The 27252-nt window shown below is 37.3% G+C and overlaps 1 protein-coding gene across 2 annotated transcripts in view; it reads right to left on the bottom strand.

Moving 5' to 3' along the window:
• Positions 1 to 27252, bottom strand: part of tns1a (tensin 1a) — a 240106-nt gene that overhangs the window by 110605 nt on the left and 102249 nt on the right. For both annotated transcript variants that reach the window (XM_036570545.1, XM_036570546.1), the window contains exon 4: positions 2725 to 2763. In XM_036570545.1, coding sequence (XP_036426438.1) covers positions 2725 to 2763 — 39 coding nt within the window. The remainder of the gene's footprint in view (positions 1 to 2724; positions 2764 to 27252) is intronic.

The following is a 27252-nucleotide window of genomic DNA, read 5'->3' as shown; positions in this document are numbered from 1 at the left end:
CACAGCATAGAAAAATGGCGACAGTATCGACATATCACAAAAACATTTGCTGAAAGGACTCGCCAGTCTGAATCACAGCAAGCTATCCTCCAAACGGGTCTTACCTTGACCCCTGACCTCCAATGTTAGTTCTCACAATTGAAAAATGTCACAAGTGTGTGCTTTAAGTCTCCTGTGCCTCCGCCATGCCTGCTGCATATCAATCAAACATGACACACCCGCTGTGTGAGCCAGCTCAATTATAACTATACTGCATGGGTAAAGAGAGTTAGAACACAATCTCAAAGTCCTTTCAGCAAAGAACTGTTTAGGTATACGAGTGTGTGCATAGTGTTTATTTAAACTGAACGCAATCAGCATAACAGTTACCGTCAGGGTTGTAGCTAGATCTTTTAGAATGGGGTGACCAGAAATTTTATTGGGGTGACATGCTGCTAGGAAAAAACTAAATAAAAAAGCAAAGTGATGTAAAAAGTGATGTATCTTTGTATATAACCAAATCTGTCCTCTATTTTCACAAGAACAAAATATTACAGCAATATAACTATTGGCAAAAGTAAACAGAAGGACAAAACTATGTTGATGTAATGTAATTCATGTACGTCAATTGTGCATCACTTTTTTCAGTGCACACTGATAACTTTAAGAAAAACATTTCATACAGACAGGCCACAGAAGTCATTCATTTAAGCTGCCCTCACTACAGATTGTACATGAGTATATTAGAAAGCAAGCCACACAGCACTTTATACGGTAACCTACAATATATGCATGTATATAAGTGTACAAAGAGGTTAGTTAGCATCACAAATGATTATAGCTGAATAATTTTTGATTGTTATCTTACCATCACATAGTTTACTTCTTAACATAGCTCACAGAGCAGCTCTACTGAAGGGAACCAGTGCACATTCTCTCGCCTGTTTGCTGAGTAAATTAGATGATCACAGCAAGATACACTAAATATTAAATGCAGTGTCATCAGACTCTCATTACTGTTTGGTAACTACCATCCTGGCAGATTTTCACCATAAAGCATAATTGATGCTTTACTGATGATGGCTGACTGAGGATGGTGGACTGTCTCACCTTCCCTAATTGGGGGGGCCCAGAAGAGAAGCCATGATTCATGCTTGGCTATGCCTCCGGTTACCGTGTGTTCACATGTCGGCTCTTGTTGTTGTGTATGGGCATGTACACTGTTGAGCTTTTGATATAAAAATGTTTGGTTAAAATATGATTGTGGTTGTAAGTTTACAAACCATAGTTGTTTAATCCTGCATATACTTGGACTACAAAGTAGTGTTTATACTGCTGCTATAGTTAGTCTTAATAGCATTTAACAGAGTCATTGTTAGAGATCCTTTTTCTGGGTTAACTGCTTTTGCTTTGCTACTATCTGCTACAAGCTGCTGTGTAACATGAACATATCTTTTATCATCCTAAAACTGTGAAATAAAATTAAATGAAAGTGGGGAAAAAAGTACAGTGTTGATGTTTGCTGGCTTGCCAGTTAGGCTGTGGTTAAATGTAGGAGAGTCAGTTTGCTTTATTACAATATATGTCCTAGGGTAGTACCTAGGGTACTCAGGTACTCAGGCATTTCCTCCATTCACTCCCATTGTTTGCATGCTTGTGGAATATATGTGTGTGTGTGTTTATTAGTTACTTATTAGCAGTACATATTAGCATATTAATATTAATATTGTTATTAGTAGTCAATTAATTATAAACAATAAATGAAAAGACATTAAATATCATGTGATGCATACATACAGTGCTGTCAAAATCAGCCACCACATAGAGAAAATGAGACAACTAAAAACCGCACAAGACCTGGTAGACCACCAAAACAGTCACCATCAGACAAACAGTACTTAAAGTTTTTATATTTGAGGGAGAGGAGAAAATCAAGCTCCACTCTTGCTTCAGATCTGAAAAAAATCCACAGCTGTTTCTGCCCATCCTTCCACTGTGAGAAGACAACTCAATGCTATAAGTCTGAAAGAATGTGTAGCTGTCAAAAAAGGAAGAAAATTTGCAAATCAAAGAAGCTGCTGGTGTTCTCAGAACAGTGGCCTGACCACCCCAGAGTCCAGACCTCAACATCACTGACATGTGTTTAGGATTACTTGGATAGTGAGAAAATACTACAACTTCAAAGACTGAACTTTGGATGTGTGGAAAAATATCCCTGCAGATTTGTCTGAAAAACTGAACGCAAGTCTCCTGAATAGAATGGAAGCTGTAATAAAGAGAAAAGGTGGAGACTCAAAATACTGATAATATTATTTAATATGTTAAATATGTTTTCTAAACTTTTTCTGATGCTGAAAAATAAATAATTATATTTAATGTCAGTTTTGAATGGAAATCAAACAAACGAAAGATGGTGACATTTTCACAGTACTCTAAGTCCATGGATAAATGTACAATATAACAGTAATTTTGATTTCTCGGCACAGGGAAGAAGTCAGAATGCAACAAAAAGCTGATATTTTAGGAAAGTAAGTCCTTTTGAGTGGCAATGGTGAGAAAAAGTAAAAAAAAAAAAAAATGTTTTCATGTTATAAATATTTTATATTTTATAAATATATGCTTAGGAAGACATGCCAATGAAGCAAGTAGTGTGCTCACAAATACTGAAATTATTTTGAAAGCTATGCGTATGTACTCTGTGTATCTTCCAAACATTTGCAAAGACATGTAGGCATAGCATCTTACCAGCTCATAGTTCGTGGTGGGGGCGCAGGCTGTGGCTACCTGCAGAGGGAGAGAGAGAGTCAAAGAGAGAGAGAAAAAAAGAGATCAAGCAAAGAAAGGTCAAGAAGCAAAATTCAACACAAATATGATTTAGGAAATATGGTGCAATATCTTAGATAAAAACTTAAAATAAAAATCTTCAAAACAAAAAAAAAAATAAGGTATAACAATTCACACAATTCACCGTTAACCAATTTGGTTGATCCATATATCCATAGGACTTTTAACTGACTTGGTCTTTACACTAAAATCCTTTTGTTTTAAGTGATTCTAAACTTTTATTACACTTATTTTATTAGTAAATGACTGTACATTCCACTTTGTCACTGCCAAAACAATCGTAACACCTGAAACTTTACCAAATGTTTCAGAAGTGACTGTTTCAGTAGTGACAAGCAGAACTCAAAAACGCTAGCCGGCACATAGTAAACAAACACAGGTTTGAACAGTAGTACACAAAATTCTTTATTAAAACACAAAAAAGTTTACTTAATTACAGAAAATGTGTTTCAGTAGTGACAGTTCTTAATGTTTCACACTGATTTGAGACGCATCTCAAATGAAAAAAAATTGGGATCTAACTGTTCACCACGTGGCGGTGAGGGAGAGGGATGCAGTCTCACTTCTTGCTCTAAAATGCAGGGGTGTGGCTAAAATAAGGCTCTGCTTACAGACTAAAACTTTGTCTTTAAGTTGTGACATGAAATGCGGGACAATATTTTTTTAATTAAAACAGTTCAGAGCTATTCAGAGAGGGGGATATTTTATTTGAATGGTTTTAGATCTTGAAACTGAAATACTGAAACACACTTATTCATTTGTTATGCATACAATTCACTGTACAGCACTCTAAGAGATCAATGAGCTCATAAACAACTTCTAGTTCTTTTCTCTTTTTTGTCAATTTTTGATGGACACAACATAGAAAATTACAAAATAAATGGTTAAACCTGAAAACTGAATACAAACACTTCCATCACGGCCCTCTTATTTACATGTTTCCAAATATTTTGGCCTTATTTTGAAGACATAGTCTGTCATTTACATGCTTGCTAATAGCCTACTTAGATGCTAGTTACACAGAGCTAACATTAGCAAACCTTACCTAAGGCTAGTTAACATGTCGTGCTACTAGTACACCAGACTAGCATGTCATGCTAATCTTTATCAGAATGAGAATGTGCATCAACATCACAAAGTGTCTATTTTTACCTCAAATTATATAAGCTTGTCTATGACTGACTGCAAGAGACTCAAACATGATATGGAGGTATTTAGTCGCGGTATCCACAGAAACTGACTTAAACAAACCAATCAAAAACTGATCAAGTGACCAATTATATTGTGCTCTCTGAAACACAAGGGTGGTACACAAATGTGGACCATCAAGGGGATCCTGTGAACTGGTTCGAGAGCCACTGCCACAGAAGAACTGCTTTTGGTGCCTAAGAACTCTTTAAAGAACTGTTTTTGTAAATAAGATGTTTAATTACATAATGTAAAGGTTTTATACCAATTAAAAGTTTTTTTCCTAGAACCACATGTCAAAGGTAAAAACCATTTGGAAACAAACAGAGAGTGCTAGGGGGTAAAACTATAAAGTGGTAGAGCAAGTGGTTTATTGGTGGAAAACTGAAGTGGAAAGAACAAAAGCAAGACAGGGAAAACTGCAAGGAAACTCATATTTTTTTGCTCCGTTGCTATTTTGTGCTTTCTATCTTTCTGTCATTGTTGTTTCTTGGATCTGTTCTCAGGAAGATTGACTATTTTTAGTTGGTTTGAAGCGGTTTAAATAGTTTTCCAGCAGAATTTGGAGGACCTGACTGGCACAATATTTATAACAAAGAATGCAAGATTCCATGAGAAGACAAATCCTGTTAGAGGAATCATCGCCTTCAGGTCGTCCTCAAACAACCTCGCCACAAATTCCAGCTCTTCGATATTGATTTCATTTTGCACACCACTTTACTGGGCTATTTTAGGACACAGGCACAGCAGACTGTTTGCACTTAAAGTCTCTCTTTCATAATGGCAAAAACAGGATGTTTTGGGCAGTGGACGCTGCGGTCTGTATTAGCCGAGTGATTAATGGACTGATTGGGTGAGGTTGCGCAGTGTGATTGTGTCAGAGGATGTTTGCGTGTCCCTGTGCACCATGTAAACAATCATAATTTATCAGCGGAGCGCAGCCACGGAGGAAGGATGTCATTACTACAGAGAGTTTGAGAACACAAGAGGAGAGTGGAGCTGCTGTCAGCTGATTGGCAGCCCACTGAGCCCTGTGGCCAGAGATAACAGCATAATACAGCAGCGTGCTGAAGGATAATCAATCGGCTCTGTATCAGAGAAAACAAGGGCTGATGTGGACTTGTGCGATTCACACGTCTCTCTGGCTCACTCTCTCTCTCTTCCTCTCTCTCCATCTCCCTCTCTGTCTTGCTTTTTCTGCGTGATCCAATGGTTGGTCCAAAACCACCAGTGGAACCTACAGGTATCTTCTGAGTTTTTATCTGTACTGTACGTAATATGTTTTATATGTAATTATATGTAAAAGAAATAATATTATATATCAATATATATTACTACTTACCCTGCATTTACCTCTTTGCCATTTAAAATACATTTTAGGAAAAATCTGATCTCAAAATTGTGATCAGTTCTGACTATTCTGAGTTTCTTTAGAGCATTTCACATCAGACCACTCTGAATGACTTTGTTAACATCATAACAGAAGAAATTTATAACAACAGAATAAAATTCACTTTTGTGAAAAAAATCAAACAAAAAATCAAAGTCACAAGTTTGGTGTCCAAAGTGTGCTTTAGCATTGAAGCTAATCTAGCTAATAACCTTGCCACTACATCAAGCTTAAGTAATCTTAAATGGACTTGCTTATGCGATTTCTGACATTGTATGTTGTTGTCTCTGATATATTGGTATCTATAAAAATGGATAAAAACAGACAAAATTCAGGCTTCAAGATGGCTGCTATAATTGTTTTTAGCTATGTAACATACTTTTTTTTAAAGATAACATTATGTCAAACTGTCAAATGTAATCAGACAGCCAACATCAGTTATTTGATCTTAACTAAGCCCTTAATTATTACTGGCTGCAAAAAATGGAAAAGATATCACATAGCGATTGGCTTCCATACCAGTCTGCCTTGTAGTAAACAAATTTTAAACCTTACTATTCAGTAACTAACAGTGGGCTTTTAGCAGAGGGCAACCCTCCAGGCTTTCACGATTTAATGTCTGTATTTATTTCATTTTATTTAATAGAATCATACTTGTATTTACATTCTGCAAGTATTACACTACTACTTGTGTTTTATTGTTAAGTTTTGGGTGTAAACAAAGGGGTTAAATTCTTGAAACACCCAGCAGAAAACTGGCCAATCAGGAATTGGTATCGACTGTGATTAGGACTTCAAGATGAAGAAAATGCCTTACTTAAAATGACAAAGGAATCTGCCAATCAGGTGGGACAAATTTAGTGAAAAAAGATCACTCTAGGGCTGCTGAAAGTACTAGATGTCACTGACTGTGAATACGAGCAGCATCTTAATCACTGGGTAGAAATGGAAAACTGCAGCTCTACGCCAGGCCTCTGTACTAACAGAGTCACTGTGAAACTGCTACAACGTAAAATATTTGTAAAGTGAAACATGGAACGTCTTTCGGAATCTTCAGATGTCTGTGATTAATCTGTAACTGCTAAAAATGTTAATGTGAATGAATGTGAATAGCGCTGTTAGCTTAGCACTAACAAACTTCTAGAATCCTATGCGGACGCTAGCAGAAGGTAGTATTATCGTAGAGGTGGGTTTTGTCCTAATGTTATGACAGAATTTTGACATTTATGACTCAAAACGAAGGCCTAGCTCTTATAGTCATGGTTCGTCACTGGTTTTTAGAGAAGGCCTAAAGATCATCAGGAACTAAAAATATCTGTAATTTTTAGTTGATTTTTATTTAATATAATCAGTTTGTTGCATTTAAACTGTATTGTATTAGTATTGTAGTAATATGGTTCTTTCATTGTTAAGCTTTGTTTCTATTTTGCCGGTTAAAATCTTGAAATGGAAAATTGTTCAATCAGGATTTTTTCCTCCATGTATCTCAGTAGATACAGCAACACTAGCTCTCTCATTGGTCAGAAGGCCTTAAACTTTAGATGAATTGCCAACATAATTAGGAAGTGAAAGTGGAGGCAAGCAATGTCCCTGGGCTAATATTACCAGCCATACAAGACTAGGTATAGATATCCTATCTTTTTGAACAGAAGGAGACTTATAAATGCAAAAATTCCACTGTATTAAAGAAAAATAACACTAATTATTTTAAACATTTTACTCAATGCACAAAATATATGCATGCATCTCCACAACAGGGGAGGGGCCTTTACCTACAAGGTGATTGGTTTAGTCAGTTGTTAGAAATGAAAAACAGCAGTGGCAGCACTGTGCCAGGGCTCTTTACTGAAACAGTCACTGTAAAACTGCAACATGATAAAGTATATGTTAATATCTGTTATAAGCTTTAACTAAAACATATGGAATGCTTTAAATGTTAGTGTTTAATCCAGAATGGCCAAAACATTTTTTGGGTCCACCAGTGTTAACTTAGCACTAAAATACTAGAAATCCCAATAGGGCACTAGAACTATCAGTAATTACTATTAAGCACTATTAGTTATTTTCTAACTAATATAAGGCTGATGTATAAATAACATAGTTATAAGAGCAAAGAATTGTTACAAAAGCGATTTATTGTGCAATCCTTAGCCTGGCTTTACACGGTGAAACTTTAGTTGTCTAAAGTCTACATGAAACAAAATTGCACTCAGGTTGCACAATGTAAAGCATCCTTCAACTCACTTGAAACTCAGCTGCAACAGTTGCAAGCGCCCCTGACTGACTCAAGGACAGTAGTTTTTCATTTTGTCGTTTTCCTAATAGTGAGTTTTGCAAAGCTAATGTTTGTGTAACCAGCTGCATTAAATAGCCAACTAATGCTAACTGTTTAAAAGGCTCTTTGTTCCACCATTTGTTCTTCTTTAGTCTGCTGTCAACATGATCTGCATAGCATATTTTTTTTCCTCTCTTGCTGCCCCCTAATTTTACACAGAGCCCAGATTCATTTGGGATCAAAAAGATGAAAATTATTACAAAAAGGGAGACCATGCATGTGTGATTAACTTGTGGTGCTTCTAGGACAGGATAAATGAGGCATTAAGTTAGGCTATGACTGTAATAGCTACTTAAACACATATTTTCAAAAGTTTAACATACACACAACACAAAAACGGCAAAGACAGCTGGAAATATAGGGAGATGATAAAAAATGGCAAATGTGTAAATTACAAAAAGAGCTGCTAACTTGGCTAACTAGTGGAGTTACTGTTGCGCGCAACTTTGTTTTTAAATTGCCCTGTGTAACTGTTGAGTTGTATGGAAATTATGTTGCAGGCAACTCACAACACGCAACTAGCTGCATCAAAGTTTTTCTGAGTGAAGCCAGCCTAAAGAGTTCACAAGCAAAAACTTCTACAGCATCACAGGAGACAAGGCTGTTTACAGAGCAAAGAGAGAGAGGCAGCTCTAGAAAAAGGCGGATAGCAGGCGTGGGAAGTTGTTGTTTTTAACTGCATCTATTATTATGCCCTCACTCAGCCAGTGTACACTCACCGCTCTTTATATACCAAATCCCCTCGAGCAAAGAGAGAGAAAGAGCCTGGAAAAGTGACCTAATCACTGCTGCCTTAGTCATGCACAGACAAACCACTCACTGTATGGCATTCATTATGATAATGCAGCCAAACTGACAAGAACCAGCACAACACCAGCACGTAAAATGGCATGTTAGATCGGCAGTTGTGTTGAGACTGTGCTTTGAGGATTGCCTGAAGGATCTATTTGACTCTCTTGACTGGAAGCCAGCTTCTCTCTTTACCTGTTTGTGGGTCCTTACCAGCGCAGTGCCCTTCAGGTGATCTTCTAATATGTTCTGGCCAACTTCACCGCGTGACTCAGAAGTGTCACTGTTATGTTACACAAATGGCCGCTTGCAGGACAAAGGGAAGAGTGAATATTACAGATTGGAAATTTCAACTGCCCTCAGCTAAGTTAGCTAGATGTACATAGGCTTTGTCAATAATTGCCTGGTCTACATTGTAAAGAAATTATGTTTATCAAGGAATATTGTTGTGACAAGGTGGAGTTTCCTGACATTCTTTGCATTTTCTTTTTTAAATTTCCTTTTATTTTTTCATCTACAGATCATTTCACAGGAGTTAGCTTTTTTATTTTTATTTTTTAACATGTTACTCTTACCCCAAAGATTGCCTGAATGCATTTAAAATGTTTGGTATTTCAACCATGATGTCTTTTTGTATTACAGGTCACTACTTCATTCTGTACTGCTATAATTAATCGATATTTGGTTACTGCCATCTGGTTATAACAACTGGCATAAGGGCATGTAATGGCTGTAATGTGATGTTCAGTTCATGGTGTGATTGATGAATAGTACTATGCTGTTGTGAAAAATAACTTGATTGTTCTCTTATCCATTAACAGCATGCACAAATGTTCGGGCTATATGGCCAACATCTTAACATGCTGTACTACATATTGTAGCAAAACTGAGGGCCAGAGAACTCAGAGAGCTGTGGGTGCACATTACAGCACATATTAACTGTACATAAGACATACAGGAGTACTGAAAAAAACTATAAATACAGCAGTGAACTGTGTTTAGAAAAACAGTGAAGTATTATCACTTTATAGTACAGTATGAGAACTGTAAATAAAGGCAAATTAGTGGAGAAATTGCTACACTAAAACTGTTTCTTGTGTAGGCTATATGCTTAGAATGAGAACCATGAAGCATTGCCCTTCCCTTGTATGTTGTTGTTACCAGTGTAGCCCTTAGCTATTGAACTAGCAAGATTGAGTTTTTCTTGAGTTTGTGAATAAAATTGTCTGCAGTAATTTCTGGTCAAGTTCTGCTCCTGAAGTCTATGTTTATGTTCAATATCCCATTCTTCCAGTCTTCTAACACACTTCCCATGAGCTAATACAGTGATAGAACGACCTCTAAGATGGCATCTAGGATTCCCTCAAAAATGACTGAAACAGAGGGCTTTGGACTATGAGACATAACTCCAGTTCAATTTACAACTGCCACAGTTTCAATATCTGACTTTAGAAAACTTTACATACTCGATTACGGACTTGATGCAAAATATGGCCTACCACTGTTTGATTTTGGCTCTGGTGTGGCATGATCACAACCATGAGATTTAAAGTGGTTGTTTGGTAAGGAACCAATTGTGCACAATTTTCCTGTTACCCTAAATGCACTTAATCAACCAAGCCCTGTTTGTTTTCTGAGGTTGCATGGGTAATGAAGCTAACAAGCTTATATCCAACCTTTTACCCTCAAGCAAACTGCATGCCCAAATCACACATTTGGGGTATTATAACAGCAGGGGCTGTTAAACAACAACAATAACACAAAACCACACCCACTAAAATCCCCAGAGCAAGCTATAAATGTAGTTGTGGCACCACTTTGGCAATTCCTTCCTGGGGATTTAAGGCAGAGGAGAGAGGATTCATGCTGCACTTGGTGGGTTTTAGGATGAGCAAGGCTGGAGGGAGATGAAAGTGCTTCTCCAGGTATGCACCTGCCTCCATCAGCCTGCCAGAGCAGCATAAACCAGAGACAGATTTCAAATACCACCCCCCACCCCACCACCACCATCACCATTTCTTTTCATGTCCAACCCTCTCTAATCATTCCCCTGCCTCTGCAGGTTGACCAGCATGTTACACTCTCTTGTCTTGGTGGGGAGAAGGAGAGCGAGGGGAAAAAAATGCAGCACGAAGTAAACTGGTGGGTGGCATTCTACCGTAAAAGGACATAAAGCAGAGAGGAAAAAGCTTTTCTATTCTGGTTAGGGTGTTGAGGATGTGGAGTTGGGGGATGGTAGGGGACAAATATGAACAAGAGAGGGTTTATTCTGAAGCAGAGAGGCAGTCAAGACCATCTTTGGTTACAACCAGGTACAACCAGCACTAAAGACTGACCGCACCACCCTGAAAGGAAAATATGATATGTTGTTTTTATTGTGAGAAATCATGCCACAATATGCTTTTCTAAGCATATCATGGCTTTCATCAGTACTCCTAGAACACTGAACAAATGTGTAACAACCGTGTGTAACAACCAGTTGTAACAACGTTTTATTTGAATATTATTCAAAATGTCATAAGAATATCAAATCGTGAACCCAGTATCAACAATCAAATTGAATCATGAGCAGAGTGTATCATTAAACTTCCAACAGAGAGCCTAAACAACAACAAACTGCACATGGTAACAGCATGGTAATAGGTAGCTGATGTTAGCCCATTATGCCATCACCTTATTTAATTAATGCACAGTACTGTGCAAAAGTAATATACATATCAAAATGTTCAGTATTTAGTGTGCCTTAATTCCAGTTTCCATTCTTTTAGAGAAACTGTATTTCAGTTTTTCAAAGAAATCAGCAGGGATATTTTTCTTAAACGTCTTAGAAGTTGGTTGTATTTTGTGTTTCTCACGATCCAACTAATCCCACTTTATAAAACCTTACTCCACATTTCAGTTTTGTGTCTATTTCTTTTTCTCAGTAACGGCTCCTCAGCTACACATCCTTTCAGACTCCTAGCATCTTGGATTTTATCAGATCTGAAGCAAGAGCTTGGAGCTTGATTTTCTCCTCTCTCTCAAAGATGAAAGCTTTAAGTACTGTTTATCTGATAGTGACAGTTTTGGTGGTCTACCAGGTCTTGCACGGTTGTTAGGAGTCCCAGTTTCTCTGTATCATTTTTTGAACTCTAGATTTGGAAACTCATATGTTTTCCTTTGACTTCCCTCTTCCTTATGCATGTAGATTATCGTATATCTAATATAATCAGTAATGTCTCTTGAAAAATGAATATTTTGCGCTTAAAAGCTGTTGAGTTTAATTGGCAATTAAATAAATGAAGGATGGTCTTTTTGCAAACACTGATTTAAGAAAATTCATTGTATGTTTGGTGTTGGCCTTTTTTAAATGTGGCACTAATGCTTTAATGGTCCATTCAAACTTATTTGCGAACCCGAGAAATTTTTCTGTGATGCATTATGCAGAAACGGTCTTTAAGTATACTGATGTCATGTTTTGGTCATACCGCCCACCCTTACAGCGTCATATTTTCTAAGCTACAAATTAGTCTTCAAATGGGAAAGCAATTGGAACAGTGAAGCTGGTCAGTAAGTGTCAAAGCTTCAATTTGGAGACAAGTTTCACTTGCTTGGCCTGAATATCATCACATACACATCGTACACAAAAAAAATAACAGGCTTCATGAAAGCAAATCTAAATCAAGGGGAGGAAATGGCAAACAAACAACACTCTTAGAGCTGCCAAGAACCATTAAGTCCAACTGCTGCCAACCTAACACCACTGTTTGGCTCATAAGCAGCCATAGCCTGCCATAACTACGTCCACAAAACATGTCTGAGGGAGTCAGGAAATGAAGCAGGCAATGAATCCCAGTGTACAGAAGGCAATGAAAGGCAAGGCAGAGACTTTGATGGTCATCTCACTGCTCGGTAGCTCCTAAGCGTCCCTCAAAGACAAACAGCTTGCTGGGTTGAGAGCAGCAGGAAGCGTATATCAGCAACACTGCCTGGCACCTGGCCACACATACCAAGGATAAATCAAAGAGAGGCACATTAACGGTGAGCTAAAAATCTGAAATAGCCACAGTGGGCGCTATGCTAAACTGTCCACCACAATGGGGATGGACATTTGATGAAGGAGGTGAGGGATGCATGTGAGAGAGGACAACTGGTGAGTTGAGAAAGTCCAGAGAGAGTCCAGAACATGACATTTCACTGAACTGTTGCAGTTGTTCCATACTGCGATATGTCTTGTAATATGCTACTTTTATGCTAGTTTTTAGTTACATCAACCTTCTATCTAAATTTGTTGGGCATTTTATCAGGTACTCACACCATGTAGATCCACTTTTTAGGTAAACAGTACATCACCTTCCAGATATTGTGTGGGTGGCAGAAAGTTCTCGCAGTGGTAATATTATAACAATTATTTTACTTCATTGATAAGTTTCGGTTGGAAACAAAAGGGTTAAATAAACACAAAGATTAAAAAATGTATATATCCAATCCAGATTTTCTTGTCTCCATGGTATCTAGGTAGATACAGCCAAGCGAACTCTTTCACTGGTTAGGCCTTTGGGAGCTAAACTGATGGTCTACTGTGTCAGATTACCACTAAGATTATTAGGAAGTTACAGCAGAATCAACCAATCACATTTTGGTTCCCAGCAGGTAGGAGCAATTTTGTCAGAAAAGACATCACTCTCTGCCTTCTGGAAGTCTGAGATACATCAGTCACTGTGATTATGTCCGGTAACCTAGCCAGTGCTTTTCAGTCGGAAGTTAGAAATGGAAAGAATATGCTAAGCAGTGACTGGAGAAGATCAAATGTCAAATTTGACATCTTCTAGTAAGGAGTTAAAACAGCTGTTTAGATTTTCTCATGATCGCCTGTGGGCCTGGTCCTATAGACAGGTTTCTGTGCAACATCATCACAGAGATGTGTGCGCAACTAGGGGACAGAAAGCAACAGAAAGCAGCAGTCTTTACGACAGAAAGTGGCACTTTTCACAGCATAAAGCAACAATGACAAGGAGTTGTTGTGCAGTAAACTGTACCAACCACAGAGAAGATGGTTGGAGAATGTTTAATATCCTGAGAGGATCACATCCCTTTACCAAAAACCAAAGAAGATTACGTATCCAGGCAATCAAAGGGGTGGATTGGGGCCCTGGTAGTCCCAAATGCAGCAAAAGTCTGTGCAGCACCCTCCTTATATCCGGACTTTTGTCCAAAAGCCTGAATCTCTCTTTGCTGTTGTGCTGCTGAAGGATGTTTTGCACTGCACACAGGCAGCAAGCCCAGGGCTAAACTCAGGGCTTGGCAGGAGATGGGGCGAGAAGACGGGGTGATCCTCGGGTACCTTGAAACTTTGGCTGGGCTTGAAAGTACACATGAGGCATCACTGCCCGAACGCAAACCCAAATCCTAGTAGACAGAGCCCAAGTGGGAGGCCAAGGGCTTTGCCAAGTGGATTTATTACAGCGAAAAATCTAGGGATCTGGCAGTCAAACGCTGGTGGGCATAAACAGCAGGATATCAAAACAACAACAATCATTCAAACTGAAAATGTGGGTTCTGTGATCACTTAATTGACACCATTTAGGAATACATAACTATTAACCATGCAGTTAGTTAATTCTGTGATAACTAGTTACATGTACTCAAGTACAATTTTTATGAGTACTTTCTTGAGTATTTTCAGCTGTAACATTTTACTTCAACTTAAGTATATTTGTGAGGAAAGTAATCTACTTTTTACTTCATTACATTTCAGTCATTAATATTTAGTTATTAATTTGTTTTCTTTTTTTCATTATTTTACTCCAGTGACATCATCTGTACTGCTTTACATAAAAAATAACAGAATAGTGCCTAACAAGTTTAGTTCCTCTGCTGATAAATGCTGGATGTACGGAGAAGTTCCACTGCAGTTTTTTGGGGAACTCAGTACTTAAATTATTTTTTGACTTGCTACTTTTGTACTTCTATTCAAGCTGTGTTTTGGAAACGTAGTTTTACTTTCACCTGTGTCATTATTTCACCAAAGTAACAATACTTCTACTTGAGTCTGGGTTTAGGCTAGTCTACCCACACATACGCTGTGACTTTTAACTAATAAAGGTTAATAGTCACTGGAAAGCATGTGTGGGTAGACTAGCCTAAACCCAGACTCAAGTAGAAGTAAACCCAGACTCAAGTAGATTTCTGATATTAATAGATTTATAAACTGCACCTAGAATTGTAGAATCCTTAGTGCACTCTATCACAATTAAAAATTTCAACACACCAACAGGACCACTTAGAAAATTAGATGTAAGGCAATCCAAATGTACAGAGAAGGAGAAAGTCAAAGTAAAATAGGTGAAAAAACAGGAGTTTCCAAAACTGAAGTTTAAAAAATTATTAAAGGACACAAAGAAAATGGGCCGCTTAACAACTGCATAGGACCTGAGAGATCATCAAAACTGTCACCACCAGATAAACAGTGCTTAAAGCTTTCATCTTTGAGAGATAGAAGAAAATCAAGCTCCACTCTCTTCACATCTGAAGAAATTCACAGGTGTTTCTGTCCATCCTTCCACACTACAAGCCTGAAAGGATGTGTTGCCATTACTGAGAAAAGTGCATAGAAAAAAAAAGGCAAATTGAGCAAAATATGCCTTTGGTGTTCTCAGTATGATGGACTGCACACCCCAGATTCCAAACCTCAACATCACTGAATGTTTTTGGGATTTACTCAAATCGTGATCTGAAAGTGAGTCTCCTGAAAGTAATGGAAGCTGTAATAAAGGCAAAGTGTTTACACAATAAATACTCTAATTTTGTAATAATATTTAGTTGTTGTTTTTCTGTTATATATATATATATATATATATATATATATGTTTTCTTCCTTTTTTCCTGATGTTGAAAAATGAATAACTTGTACTTACTATTGTTTTGAGTGGAAATTAAATAAATGAAGAGTGGACTTTATGCACAGTGCTGCATGAAAGATGATATGACTCTTTTTTTATCCACAAAATAAAACACTTCATCAATATAATTATAATAAAATATTTCCTCTTCTACATCTACAACTGTTGTATGGGTTAAAAGTAGAATCTACAGTTTTGACTTCAGTTTCAATGAGTAATAAGTGAGGAAGAATTAATGTGAAATTACAGCCAGTAAAAACTGTCGGTTTTGAGGGTTAACAGAAAGGAGAAGAGCAACATGTCACATTTCCTTAGAATCTCTTCTCATGATGTCTGTCAGCCTTATGACAAATTACACATGTTCACACATTCTGACAAACTAATTATTCCAGTAATTATTCCAGTGTTACTGACTATGTATTATATAATACAACATTTATGCAAGTTCACACAAGCATTCAGTATTCCAGCACTAGCTCTGCTTTTTCTCTCCCCAGGGTTAAATGATTAGCTAATGCTTTGATTTGTCTGCAGAAGCTGCAGGCAAATTGTCTTGGAGTCTAGCTTTGGATTCATGCTGCCGACAAGACTTGTCATGGAGTTTCGATCGACATCATTCCTTTTGCAAATAATGATTGATGATATTCAATGGGCACAAGAATACTATCCTGATTTCATAATGTTCCCAGTTCTACATTTACTTGCTGAGTACAGAAATAAACATTTGCACTCTGTGGAAGGCAGTTTTGTTTTTTGGGGTTTTTTGGATTGTAGGCCAGCTAGCTAATGGTGCTTTATCATTGTTCCAGACAATGTAACAAAGCCATTTATCAAGCAAGCTTGTGTAGACTCAAAAGTGCTCCAAGCGTACTAAAACAGCAGGCTGACCTCCTAACAGGAAAGTCAAAGAGACTGAATTGGGAGCACTGTGTAGTAGCCACAACTTCTACTATTTTTTGAAGTTAGTGTTTGTGTGTAAAGGCACTCAAGACTGAATATGTAACATTTAAATATACACTTAGCAATGCATTATGAACCATTTACAGTTATATGCAAACATTTGAGCACTCCTGGTCAAAATACATGTGTTGCTGGTAAGTGAATAGTTTAACACATCTTCTACAGGGAATAAACTTAAATATGGCATTTTCCTACAAATTGTAGTGTACAATTTCTATTTATATGTTGTGTTTAACATATAAAATGTGCCATAACTTTTGTATAGGCCATTATCCTCAATCCAATGTATTTTTTTTTCCAATTTCTTAAATTCAGCAGTAATTGTGCATTAAAATGTGAATAAAAGTGTTCCCTGTAGAGACTGTATACTTATTTTCACAACAAAAAAATGACATCTGCCCGACAGAGACTATGACTGTTTTTGTGCTGATTATTTTTGTAAGGTCAACAAGTCACACATAGAGCATAGTCTATAAGCGTTGATACTCCAGACAAAATATCATCTTGCAATTTTGCTATTTATAACTTTTAATATATTTAATTACCTTTGGTTAGTCAGATGTGCAGTATCAGTGCACTAACATACATACAGTACAATTTCCAGCAAACACACAATAGTACTACACCAAGGCTTGCCAGCTTGACCTATGAGGATGTTCCATTTGGCCCACCATAAATGACCCTAATTCCACCACCTCAACCAATGAAAGAACAAACTTATTTTTATACTATGTATAACTAATTACATTCTTATTTTCCTACCACCTAGCAACACCCTCACAACCACCATAGATACCATTCCAACCAGTTAGCAACACCCTCACAACCACCATAGATACCATTCCAACCAGTTAGCAACACCCTTGCAATCATCAGAGATACCACTGCAACTAGTTAGCAATACCTTAGCCACAAAATGTTTTTTGCACATAGTTGCAAAATGGTCCGTTCTTGAGAAACTGAATTTTGCACAGTGGTGGTGATGGTAACCATACGTCTGAAGTGTTTAATGCCTCTAAAAGCTTCCTTACAGAAAGACATTACATGGAATGGTTATGAACACCCTTCCTGATGTCTGAGGTGTTGTTTTATGATAATTCTGAGAAAAGATTCTAGCCTAAAATGTATTTTTAAAATACATTAATTATATTGTAAGGTCAAGTAGTACCAAAAGAAAACATTTTTCTGTGGGTACTACTTGACCTGTCTATTTCATATGTATCAACAGTATGTACACTGAGCATTAATATAAATGCAACACTTTTGGTTTTGTTCCTGTTTACAAGATAAAGAAAAGGAAAGAAAGAACATGATTTTTTCCTAGAAATGTGTCACGCTGCTACAGGCAAATATGGCATTTCACATCAAATCACTCTGTAACTAGGTTTTATTCCAAGTCACTTTAGGATCATTTCTGTTGGTCCAATTCTCAAGAAATGTCCGAATAATGTAAAGAACAGGTACCAATTTCAAAAGGTATAAAACAGAGAAAAATGTTTTTTATGTAACACCAGTTACAGATGTAACCACTCCTTTTTGAGCTGAAGATGTTCTGCAGTGTTTGTTTCACGTCAGATCCAGTACAAAGATTGTGTCAGCGTCCAGTTACTCATGATGTTCACTGCACATGCCCAACTTGTGTAAAGCCAAGAGAATTCCAAAGAGAGCTGCACTCTGAGCCTCAACAAACCACAGCATGCCAAAAATACATCATACATGCAGCACAGTACACTCAAAATTGCAAAATTGCATAGAAGTGGTATACAGCTGAAAACTCATTGAAATTGTTGATGTTAGTAAACATCAAAACAGGCAAATTCAGGTTAAGGAACACTGTACATTGCAATGCTGAAAAAAACACAGGTGTGTACACTACAAAAAGCAAATTTAAAGTTCATGCTGAAAGAGTTTGGTTGAGTTGTCTCACAGTTATACTGCGGTTAGTTCATCTCACCTGTTGCAGGAGTGTTGTTGCACGTCTCTGATTCTCTCTCTCTCGCTCTCTCTCTCTCTCACGGCCACATCGCTGTACCTCACGTGCCACTTTTGGAAGCAGCCTTAAATGTTGAAGTTTACAAGACCTGGCCTCTTTGCAGTCAATGAGAATAAATGTTATCCCAAGGATGTGCCAAAATAGAGTCCCAAACGCCAGCACAGGTATTTCAGTTTGTGTAAATGTTTGCTCCCATTGGATCGCACCACTTCCGAGACAGCCAAGAAGAGCAGGAGGCTATATATGGCCAAGAGCAAGCCAACGTGCCAATTCAGTTTCCAGATAGAGGCAGTTTAGTGGAGAACCACAGCATGTGCATATTTGAAATATGTAGACTGACCTGATTTGAACATTTTCACGTACCCCCCTTCTGTCTCTCTGTCATTCTCTCCCTCTCTCCCTCTCGATATATTCCGCAACATGTGTGTGGTGTGGTGTGGTAAGCCAGCCAAGAATAAAAGTAGGCATTCCAGCATGCAGAGAGGGCTGTGACAGAGTAGACACACACCCCTTTCCTCTCTCCTTCCCTCCATCCTCACACCCACCCACCCCCACCTCACTCTACTGTTGAAAACCCTTCTCACTGTATGGGTCAGACATGAAAGCACATAGGCTCTCCATAGGCTGCTGCCCCTTTTTAATAAAACACTTACTTGCTTTAAGTGGGAGGAAATGTGCAGTAATGCAAAGCTCCCTGCGCATGTCATGAGTCTAGCTGAGGATCCAGTTTCGGTCCCATTGCGCAACACTGCTCCAAGTCAGCAGGTGAACTTCAAAGAACTTCAATGATGTTCCACACAGAATGCTTTATGTGGGAAAACTGCTCTGTTAATACAGAGCAGGGATTCACAGTGTTATATCAGATTCTTATTTGTATCAGCAGATACAATTATTTAAAAAAGTATTAGCATCAAACAGATATTTCAAAGCAATACATAATATCCTATTTATAGTACAGAACATTAAGGCGGTGCTGGGCTACTGCACTAATATTTCTGCATTATACTCATTTTACAGCGTTTGTAACTTGTGTAAAAAAAGTTAATTAATAAAAATAACTAAATCACAAAGAATGCTAGGAATTTGCGCCCCCAGTGCTACAGATCATTTTCCCAATGTGCTCTGCAAATAACAGTTAATTACTGTAAAACTTAATTGCATAGTTTATTGGTATTGCCATACGTGAGTTTTTGGTCATGTTTGTGCAAAATATAAGCAAAGTTAACTGTGACGTCACTGTATAAAGTTTTTTACTGTTATTTTCTGTAAATATTGTACAGTAAATTACTGTGAAAGCAATGCAACTAGTAGCCAGTATTTTACCAGAATTTACAGTCAATTTTTGTCTCTTTTTAATAAGACGCTTGACCTATATCTCCCAGAATGCATTCTGAGAGATATAGCAATCTGCTGTATTTAAGTAATAAAGTAGATTACTGTAGAGTTTCTCCTGTGAATTTACAGCATTTTTACAGTGATTCAAAATAATATGAAATTAAGCCATGCTTTTGTTATCAGCAGCATTAACTGTGACCAGCTGGATTAAAGGACACAGGAAAAATAAGCTCCCCATCATGAATCACTGTAAAAATGCTGTAAATTTACACGCATCATTTCTTTTCTAATACTACACCCAAATGTGTTATTATCAATGCCAATTCTGTCAGGTAAGGATTAAACCAGTTTCTCTAGGATTGCTGTCCATTTTAGCCCACTCCTCCACTACCTTTGACCTTTTTGTTTAAAGCAGAGCACAACAATGACATTCCCACCTTTCAGGATGTCTGGAAGAGTGTCTGAATGTGACTGATTCAACAGACATGATGGGACACAGCGGGAGTTTGACAGACCAGTATCACCAGACCTCAATCCAAATTGTCAACTTGGACCAGCAGGCGAAATGCTCAAATAGGCACGCACAACAGGATGATGCTGCTATTAAGGCAAAGGAAAAAAAGAACTAAAAAATGAATATTACTATTTTTTGTGCATTGAGCTTAATCTGTACACATCTGTCCTATCAGTCTATAGCGTATAACTATGTGTCAGTTGATAATAAAAGTAAATATAAGGGAAGTAGCTGACTTGTTGCTGAACTTGGTGCTGACCTTCAGGTGCTGTCACTTCCTCAGCGCACTCTCTGGATCCCCACAATGTCGCCATCGCAGTGAGGTTGCTAGGGCAACACACTATGACACTATGCTCTTTGAAGTGGTGTGTATGTGGGTGGGTGTGTGTGCCAAAGCAACAAAGTAGCCACTGTGGGAAAGCCTGACCAGAGCCTCGATTCAAGCTCTCTCTGAAAACCAGAAAATATGTAGCAGGTATAGAGGCTCTATTATCAAGCTCTCACACATATTCACACACACTCAAATACACACACATACACCCATCTTCCTCAGTTTTCCTGCAGCTCTACACTTTCTGTTCTGTGATTTGAAGCCCAAAAGGCCAGAAAGCCATGCTTTGACTTAGTTTCTGATGCAAATTATTTTGGGGGTTATGGGATGGTTGTTGAAATAAAGTACATAGCTGATTTGCAAAAGAGTTTCCAGATATCAGTTATTATAGAGCTGTCAATAACATTTGTAAACTCTAATTAAAGCCACAATAGATTGATGTTATGTTTAGATACAGTAACAAGAACCCTTTGGAATTACCTGCACTTATTATTAATGTATTGTTCTTGTCTATATTGAATACATAATTCAAACATTCACAGTGTCGGTTGAAAAAAGGATGTAGACCCCTTCTAAATACTTCAACAAAAGCGAGCTGCAGTCAGGAGTTAGCAAACCTGGAGTTCAGTCAATGAAATAAATAGTCAGTAAATGTTTTGCATTAAGCTGGAAAGAGTTACACAGTTTTCTATAAATGGAGATGACATAGTACTGTGTCTACTCTCTTCAGGTATGCTGCTCCCATAAACCCTAAAAAGCTCAGTAGAGGTAAACATATGCTGACTGGCTACACAGGCTATCAACCAACAAAATAGATATAGTCATAAATCAGTCAACCCTGCTACTATAAGGGATGGGCAAAAAACTTTAAAAAAGTAGTGATGGCTGAATACTGAATACACTGTCCTAAATGTATTCAGTAACGCATTCCATTGCGATATATAAAAAAGTAACATATTTAGAATACATTTAGAGTACATTTAGAATCTATCTTGGTAAGGCAGATGGAAAATAAAAACTTTTAAAACTATTCTGCAGTGTTATTATTTGGCAGTTTTCTTGTTTTCTTCATTTAGTTTTCTGTTTTTCTTCTTTTTTTAAATTCCTTATCATAAAAAAGTCTCTTTTACCACCTGCTTTTGCACAACACCAATGCTAAACTTATCACTTGCGAACATGTCCACTACTAAGGAGATTATTACTTTGATCATTGATCTTCACACTGGTTTATCAGTCTACTCAGACTTTAGCAAGAACTTCAGTGTTTGTAAAGACGCTGTTAAGTGAGGTGTTTTTAGAACACCTTGTGTCTAAGAAGCATGTTTGCTATTCTGTGCACTTATTCTGCAATATTTAATAAACAAGCATTGATGATGTTTCTTTTGAATATTTTTTAATATGTTTTTTTTCTTATTTAGTGGGTAAGTATTCTAAAAGTATTCTACTAAAAATGTAAAAAGTAACTCCCAACCATGGCTACGATATATGTACATCCATGTATATGCGAAATGGTCTTAAGAGACATATAGCATAATATAATACCTATTATTTACAATATATTATGGAACAAATGATAGGAACATTTGCACAACTGCGCACATAAGCCTTATGTTACAGAAGGAGTTATACTGTAATACAATAAGGGAGGTTTGTTGGTTTCAGTTTAAAATGGGGCCAAAATTTCAGATGATGGATTTGTGTGCAGTGGACACGTGTCATAAGAATTTTTGTGACACAATGAAAAGGAAAACTAAATCTCTTTTTGAGATTTACAATATTGAATATGCATGATATTCTTTTTATTTGTTTTGCATTTTAATACTGACACATAAAGCATGAGATATCAACAAGATAAGTGTAATTTTAACTGTACTTTGTTTACCCAGTTTGAATGTAAGCTACAGCCTCCTGACAGTGGTCCCCCCAATTGTTAGCCCAAATTTGCACCCCTGCTTTCAAGAGAAAATATTCTGGAAATGACCGTTCCTTATCAGCTACACTGCTTGTCAAATGGTTGGGGACACCTTGTCTTCTTTGTCTTCTCATTCTCAGAGTAATGTTTAATTTTTAATGAGGGGTGGAATTAACAAAGATTAAATGATGAATTTCCAAAAATCCAAGTGAATTTCCAATAAAAATGCATATTAACTGAGTTTTTTGATTTGACTGTTGTTTGATTAAAACAGTGTTGATTTGACATAATATGAACCAGTCAGAAATTTCTGCCCATGTGCTGTCAGTGAATCATGTCACATTGCTTATTTTTAATTTTAATGTATATATTTTGCTGTATGTAGCTAGTACGTTGTACAAGGGTGTAAAGTAAGTAGGTGCCATATTGCGAATTTAGACCGTGCCTTTAACATACGGTGGTAAAATTGAGGGAGTGGAGAGAACTCTGAGAACTTCTGGGCAGCTTCTGCCTGGAGCTAGTCTGACATAGGACTGAAGAACAGGGAGGAGATGGGGTTGTGGTGGGAACTGCGAAAACTTCATCATGGGAAACGGAAAGCAGAGATGAGAATTTAAAAGTCTTTTTATGCATAGTACTCCCCCCAGTTTTCATTTATTTCATAACTCCATTAAGTGCATGCAGACAGCAACAGATAGTGTGAGAGGTGGAAGTAACAAATATTGCTCATGTTAAACGGTAAATAAGAAAAATAATAAAAAAAACATTAAACAATAAAGCTGCATGCCATCCAAACATAAACATTTTCAACACTCAACAACAAAAAGTACAAGAAAAATGTAGAAAATGGGCCTTTTAAGGTTTCCTTTCTTGCATTTCAACCATGATATAATGTTCCAAAAAAGTTAGAACAAATTTCTTTTGCATAGACTGTATCTAGGCCCAGCTGTTATGTTTGTATTGATAAAGGCATGTTCATATGCACAGGCTATGGAATTTTACTGTATGTGAATGAGTACATCAGTCCAATATATAGCTATGAGACATCCTATGATAATTTACCAGATGTTGTTATAATCTAAATAAGTCTAAATGTAATATGTATGAGCAGTATGAGCTATGCAAATAAAAACAGAAAGTAGTGGTAGTTTTTGAACTAAAAGAATACAAAGACAACACATGTAATGTTTAACCTTATTAACTTCACTGTTTTCTGTAAAACAGTTAATGCAATCATGCTTGGGTACATAAAGAGCATCCAGGAATAGCCAAATCCTTTATGAGCAAGCATTGTTCGAGACTTACCACATTTTAGGAATAATGTTCCTTAGCCGGGGATTGCAAGGATTTTATTTATTTTACTATTTTTTTATAGTACATGATAACATCAAAAGATTCAGGAAATCTAGAGAAATCTTTGTATGTGAAGGACAAGTCCAAAAACTACAACTGAATGTGTATCAAAATCGGCATGCTTGGTATGCTCAGGAATACTTTGACAAACCGTCATTAATAAACACTGTCCGTCGCTGCATCACAAATGCAAAGTTAAAACTGTACTATGCACGGTGGAAGCCATATGTCAAACCACAAATTTTGCCGACTTCTCTGGACTCATCTGAAACAGACTGATGCACAGCGAAAATGTGTATTGTGGTCTGACAAGACAACTTTTCAAACTGTTTATGGAAATATTGGATGTTGTGTTCTCTGGGCCAAAGAATAAAAGGACCATTTAGAATGTCACCAGCAAAAAGTTCAAAAGCCAGCATCCGTCATGGTATGGGGGTTAGTGGGTAACTTGCACATCTGTGAAGGCTCCATTCATGCTGAACACATTTTGGAGCAACATATGCTGCTTTCTAGATAATGTCTTTTTCAGGGACGTCTGTGTTTATTGCAACAGGACAACGCTAAGCCACTCTATGCAAATGAAATGTTACAACAGCATGACTGAGTGTGGATGCTAGACTGGCCTTCCTGCAGTCCAAAACTGTTTCCAACTGAAAAAAAAAATGTTAAAGGGAAAGGTGAAGTAACACAGTGTAATGTAAACATACTCCTGTTCCAACTTGTTTGTAATGTGTTGTAGCGATAAAATTTAGAATGAGTGTATATTTACAAAAACAAGGTAGGTAAAACATTAAATATGGGTTTTTTGTACTATTTTCAATTTAATACAGGTCAAATAGAGATTACTAATCATTGCTTTCTGTTTTTATTAGCATTTCACAAACTGTCCCAATTTTTTTTGGACTGGGCTTGTACATTAAATAAAATCATTTACATGCTGATCCAAAAACATTTGGCAGATTGGAAGTACATAAATAATCAGCTAGTTCAAATTCAAGTTAAGTTGCAGGTTATAAGGAACAAAAATAATGCTATTAACCAGAAACAGAGATTTGATTTAAGAACTTTTGTTGCATAACAGTTAAGTTATGATTATGTTTTTGCTTGTGTTTTTGTTCCTGGAATCAATACAAACAACTTCTTTTTTCAAACTATTAAAATTTTATACAGTGTGATTGCCCATTTCCAGTATAACAGGTCAGTGTGTCTCTTGAAAAGAGGAGGCCCTATATTGAGTCAACTGAAAAAAGGGTCTTCAAGTTTCACAAAGACGTCAAGAGTTTAACACCATTATGCATATCCAAACATGGTAATGCAGCTTCAGAAGCCCTCCGCATCTCCTGAAAGGCCACCCTGCGCATTTCGTTGCCAAGACACATAAACCTCCGTCAATTAACATGCCTGACAGTATTTATTTACCCAAAACAACCGGCTAAAAGTGAAATGAATAACACATCTGTCAGCAAAAGGGACGCCAGCGATCTCCTCAACACAGCTCTTCACCAGAAGTTCTGACCCTGCACAGCTGAGGCCTTTCATACTAAAGCAGACTTCTGATTTCGCTACTTTGTGTCAGCAAGTTGTTTTCAGTGCGGGATGAAAATGGCAGGAATTAGCTAAGCATAAATGATCTGAAGCGAGAATGAAAGGGTTTTCATCCAGCTGGAAGATCAAAAGGGTCACCTGACTGGTCTGCACAAGATTATATCTGTGTTTTTCTTTTTAAAGAAGGAAAAGATTAGAATAACTCCAGCTCAAAGACATAGATACTTTCATTATGGTGCTGAAACACAGAAGGATGTTCAACAAAATAGAAAGATGGGCAAAAAACATGAAGATGCTGTCATTCAATTTGATTATGCAAGCTTTGAAATCCACCTTAAAGCTTTTTAGCCTTATATGGCCATTTGGTAAGATATGTTTACACACTGCATTCATGAGAGAAAACATGATTGAGACCAATAAATCCTGACTGCTTAGAGCTGATTATAGTTTCTCGAGAAACACTCCGCTTCCCATTGATATACTCCACATAAACGCATATTTTAGAGAAACACGAAGATGAAAGTAAAAATATTTGTGGTGAGGCCAAGTCTAAATGGCCTGCTTTTTGCCAAAACACAGAGTTTTTGCGTCCACCTCTGTTCTCCCGGTGCCAAACCCAGTCCTAAATACCCTGGCTAGCACTTTGAGCAGTGCAGGCACACATCCAGAAACACGGCTTTTTCGATTACACGGCAGCCATAAATGTTTCATAATGACCAAGTAGCACAGTTTGTGAGTTAGTCAGTGATCTGTACGAGAGAGAGAGAGAGAAGGGGGGCAAGCGGGAACAACATAGAGCAAAGCAGCAGCTACCACTGCCAGTCCAGTCCAGAGTATGGAAGGATAAGTTGGAGCACTTTAAAAATACCTTCTACACGTCTAATTAAAATTAATCAAATGCAGAAACATATAAAACAACAGAAAACAGAGAGCAATGCTTCATTTGAATTGTACAAAAACATAATTGACAAAAGTGCATTTTGAAGCATGTCCAAACTCTAAGTGAGCTACTACCAATCTGATACTTTCAGACTTTCTCAGAGCCCTGAGTACACTCCCAGGTAAAAAACCTAGGTGACTTTTCAAATATTGTTTAATACAAACAAGCATGTTTTGTCAGTTTTTCTTAAAATGGCTTTCTGGTCTAAAACTAGAGTTTAATATACAACCCCATTTCCAAAAAAGTTGGGATGCTGTGCAGAACGTAAATAAAAATAGAATACAATGATATGCAAATCAAGTAAACCATATTTTTAAAGGAAAATACTACAAAGACAACAAATCAAATGTTAAAACTGAGAAATATTTACTGTTTTTTGAAAAATATATGCCCATTTTGAATTTGATGCCAACAACATGTTCCAAAAAAGTTGGGACGGGGGCATGTTTACCACTGTATTTCATCACCACTTCTTTTAACAACATTCTGTAAGCGTTTGGGAACTGAGGAAGACCAATTGCTGTAGTTTTGAAAGTGAGATGTTTTCCTTTTCCGGTTTGATATAGGATCTCAGCTGCTTAACGGCTGCTTTTCATTTCATAATGCACAAAATGTTCTCAGTGAGTAACAGGTCTGGGCTGCAGGCAGGTCATCTTAGCACCTGGACTCTTTTAATACAGAGCCATGCTGTTGTACTACATGCAGAATGTGATTTGGCATTGTCTTGCTGAAATAAGCAAGGCCTTCCCTGAAAAAGATGTCACCTGGATGGCAGCATATGTTGCCAAAACATATATCTATTGTTCAGCATTAATGGTGCCTTCACAGATGTGCACGTCACCCATGCCATGTGCACTAATGCAACCCTATACCATCATGAATGCTGGCTTTTGAAGTGTACGCTGATAACAAGCTGAGTGGTCTTTAGCCCAGAGGACACATTGTCCATGATTTCCAAAAAGA

The sequence above is a fragment of the Colossoma macropomum genome, unplaced genomic scaffold, assembly GCF_904425465.1.
Source record: "Colossoma macropomum unplaced genomic scaffold, Colossoma_macropomum, whole genome shotgun sequence".
In the NCBI taxonomy this organism is placed as follows: domain Eukaryota; kingdom Metazoa; phylum Chordata; class Actinopteri; order Characiformes; family Serrasalmidae; genus Colossoma; species Colossoma macropomum.
The sequence above is the reverse complement of the archived record's forward strand: the minus strand, read 5'-3'. Positions and strand labels throughout refer to the sequence as shown.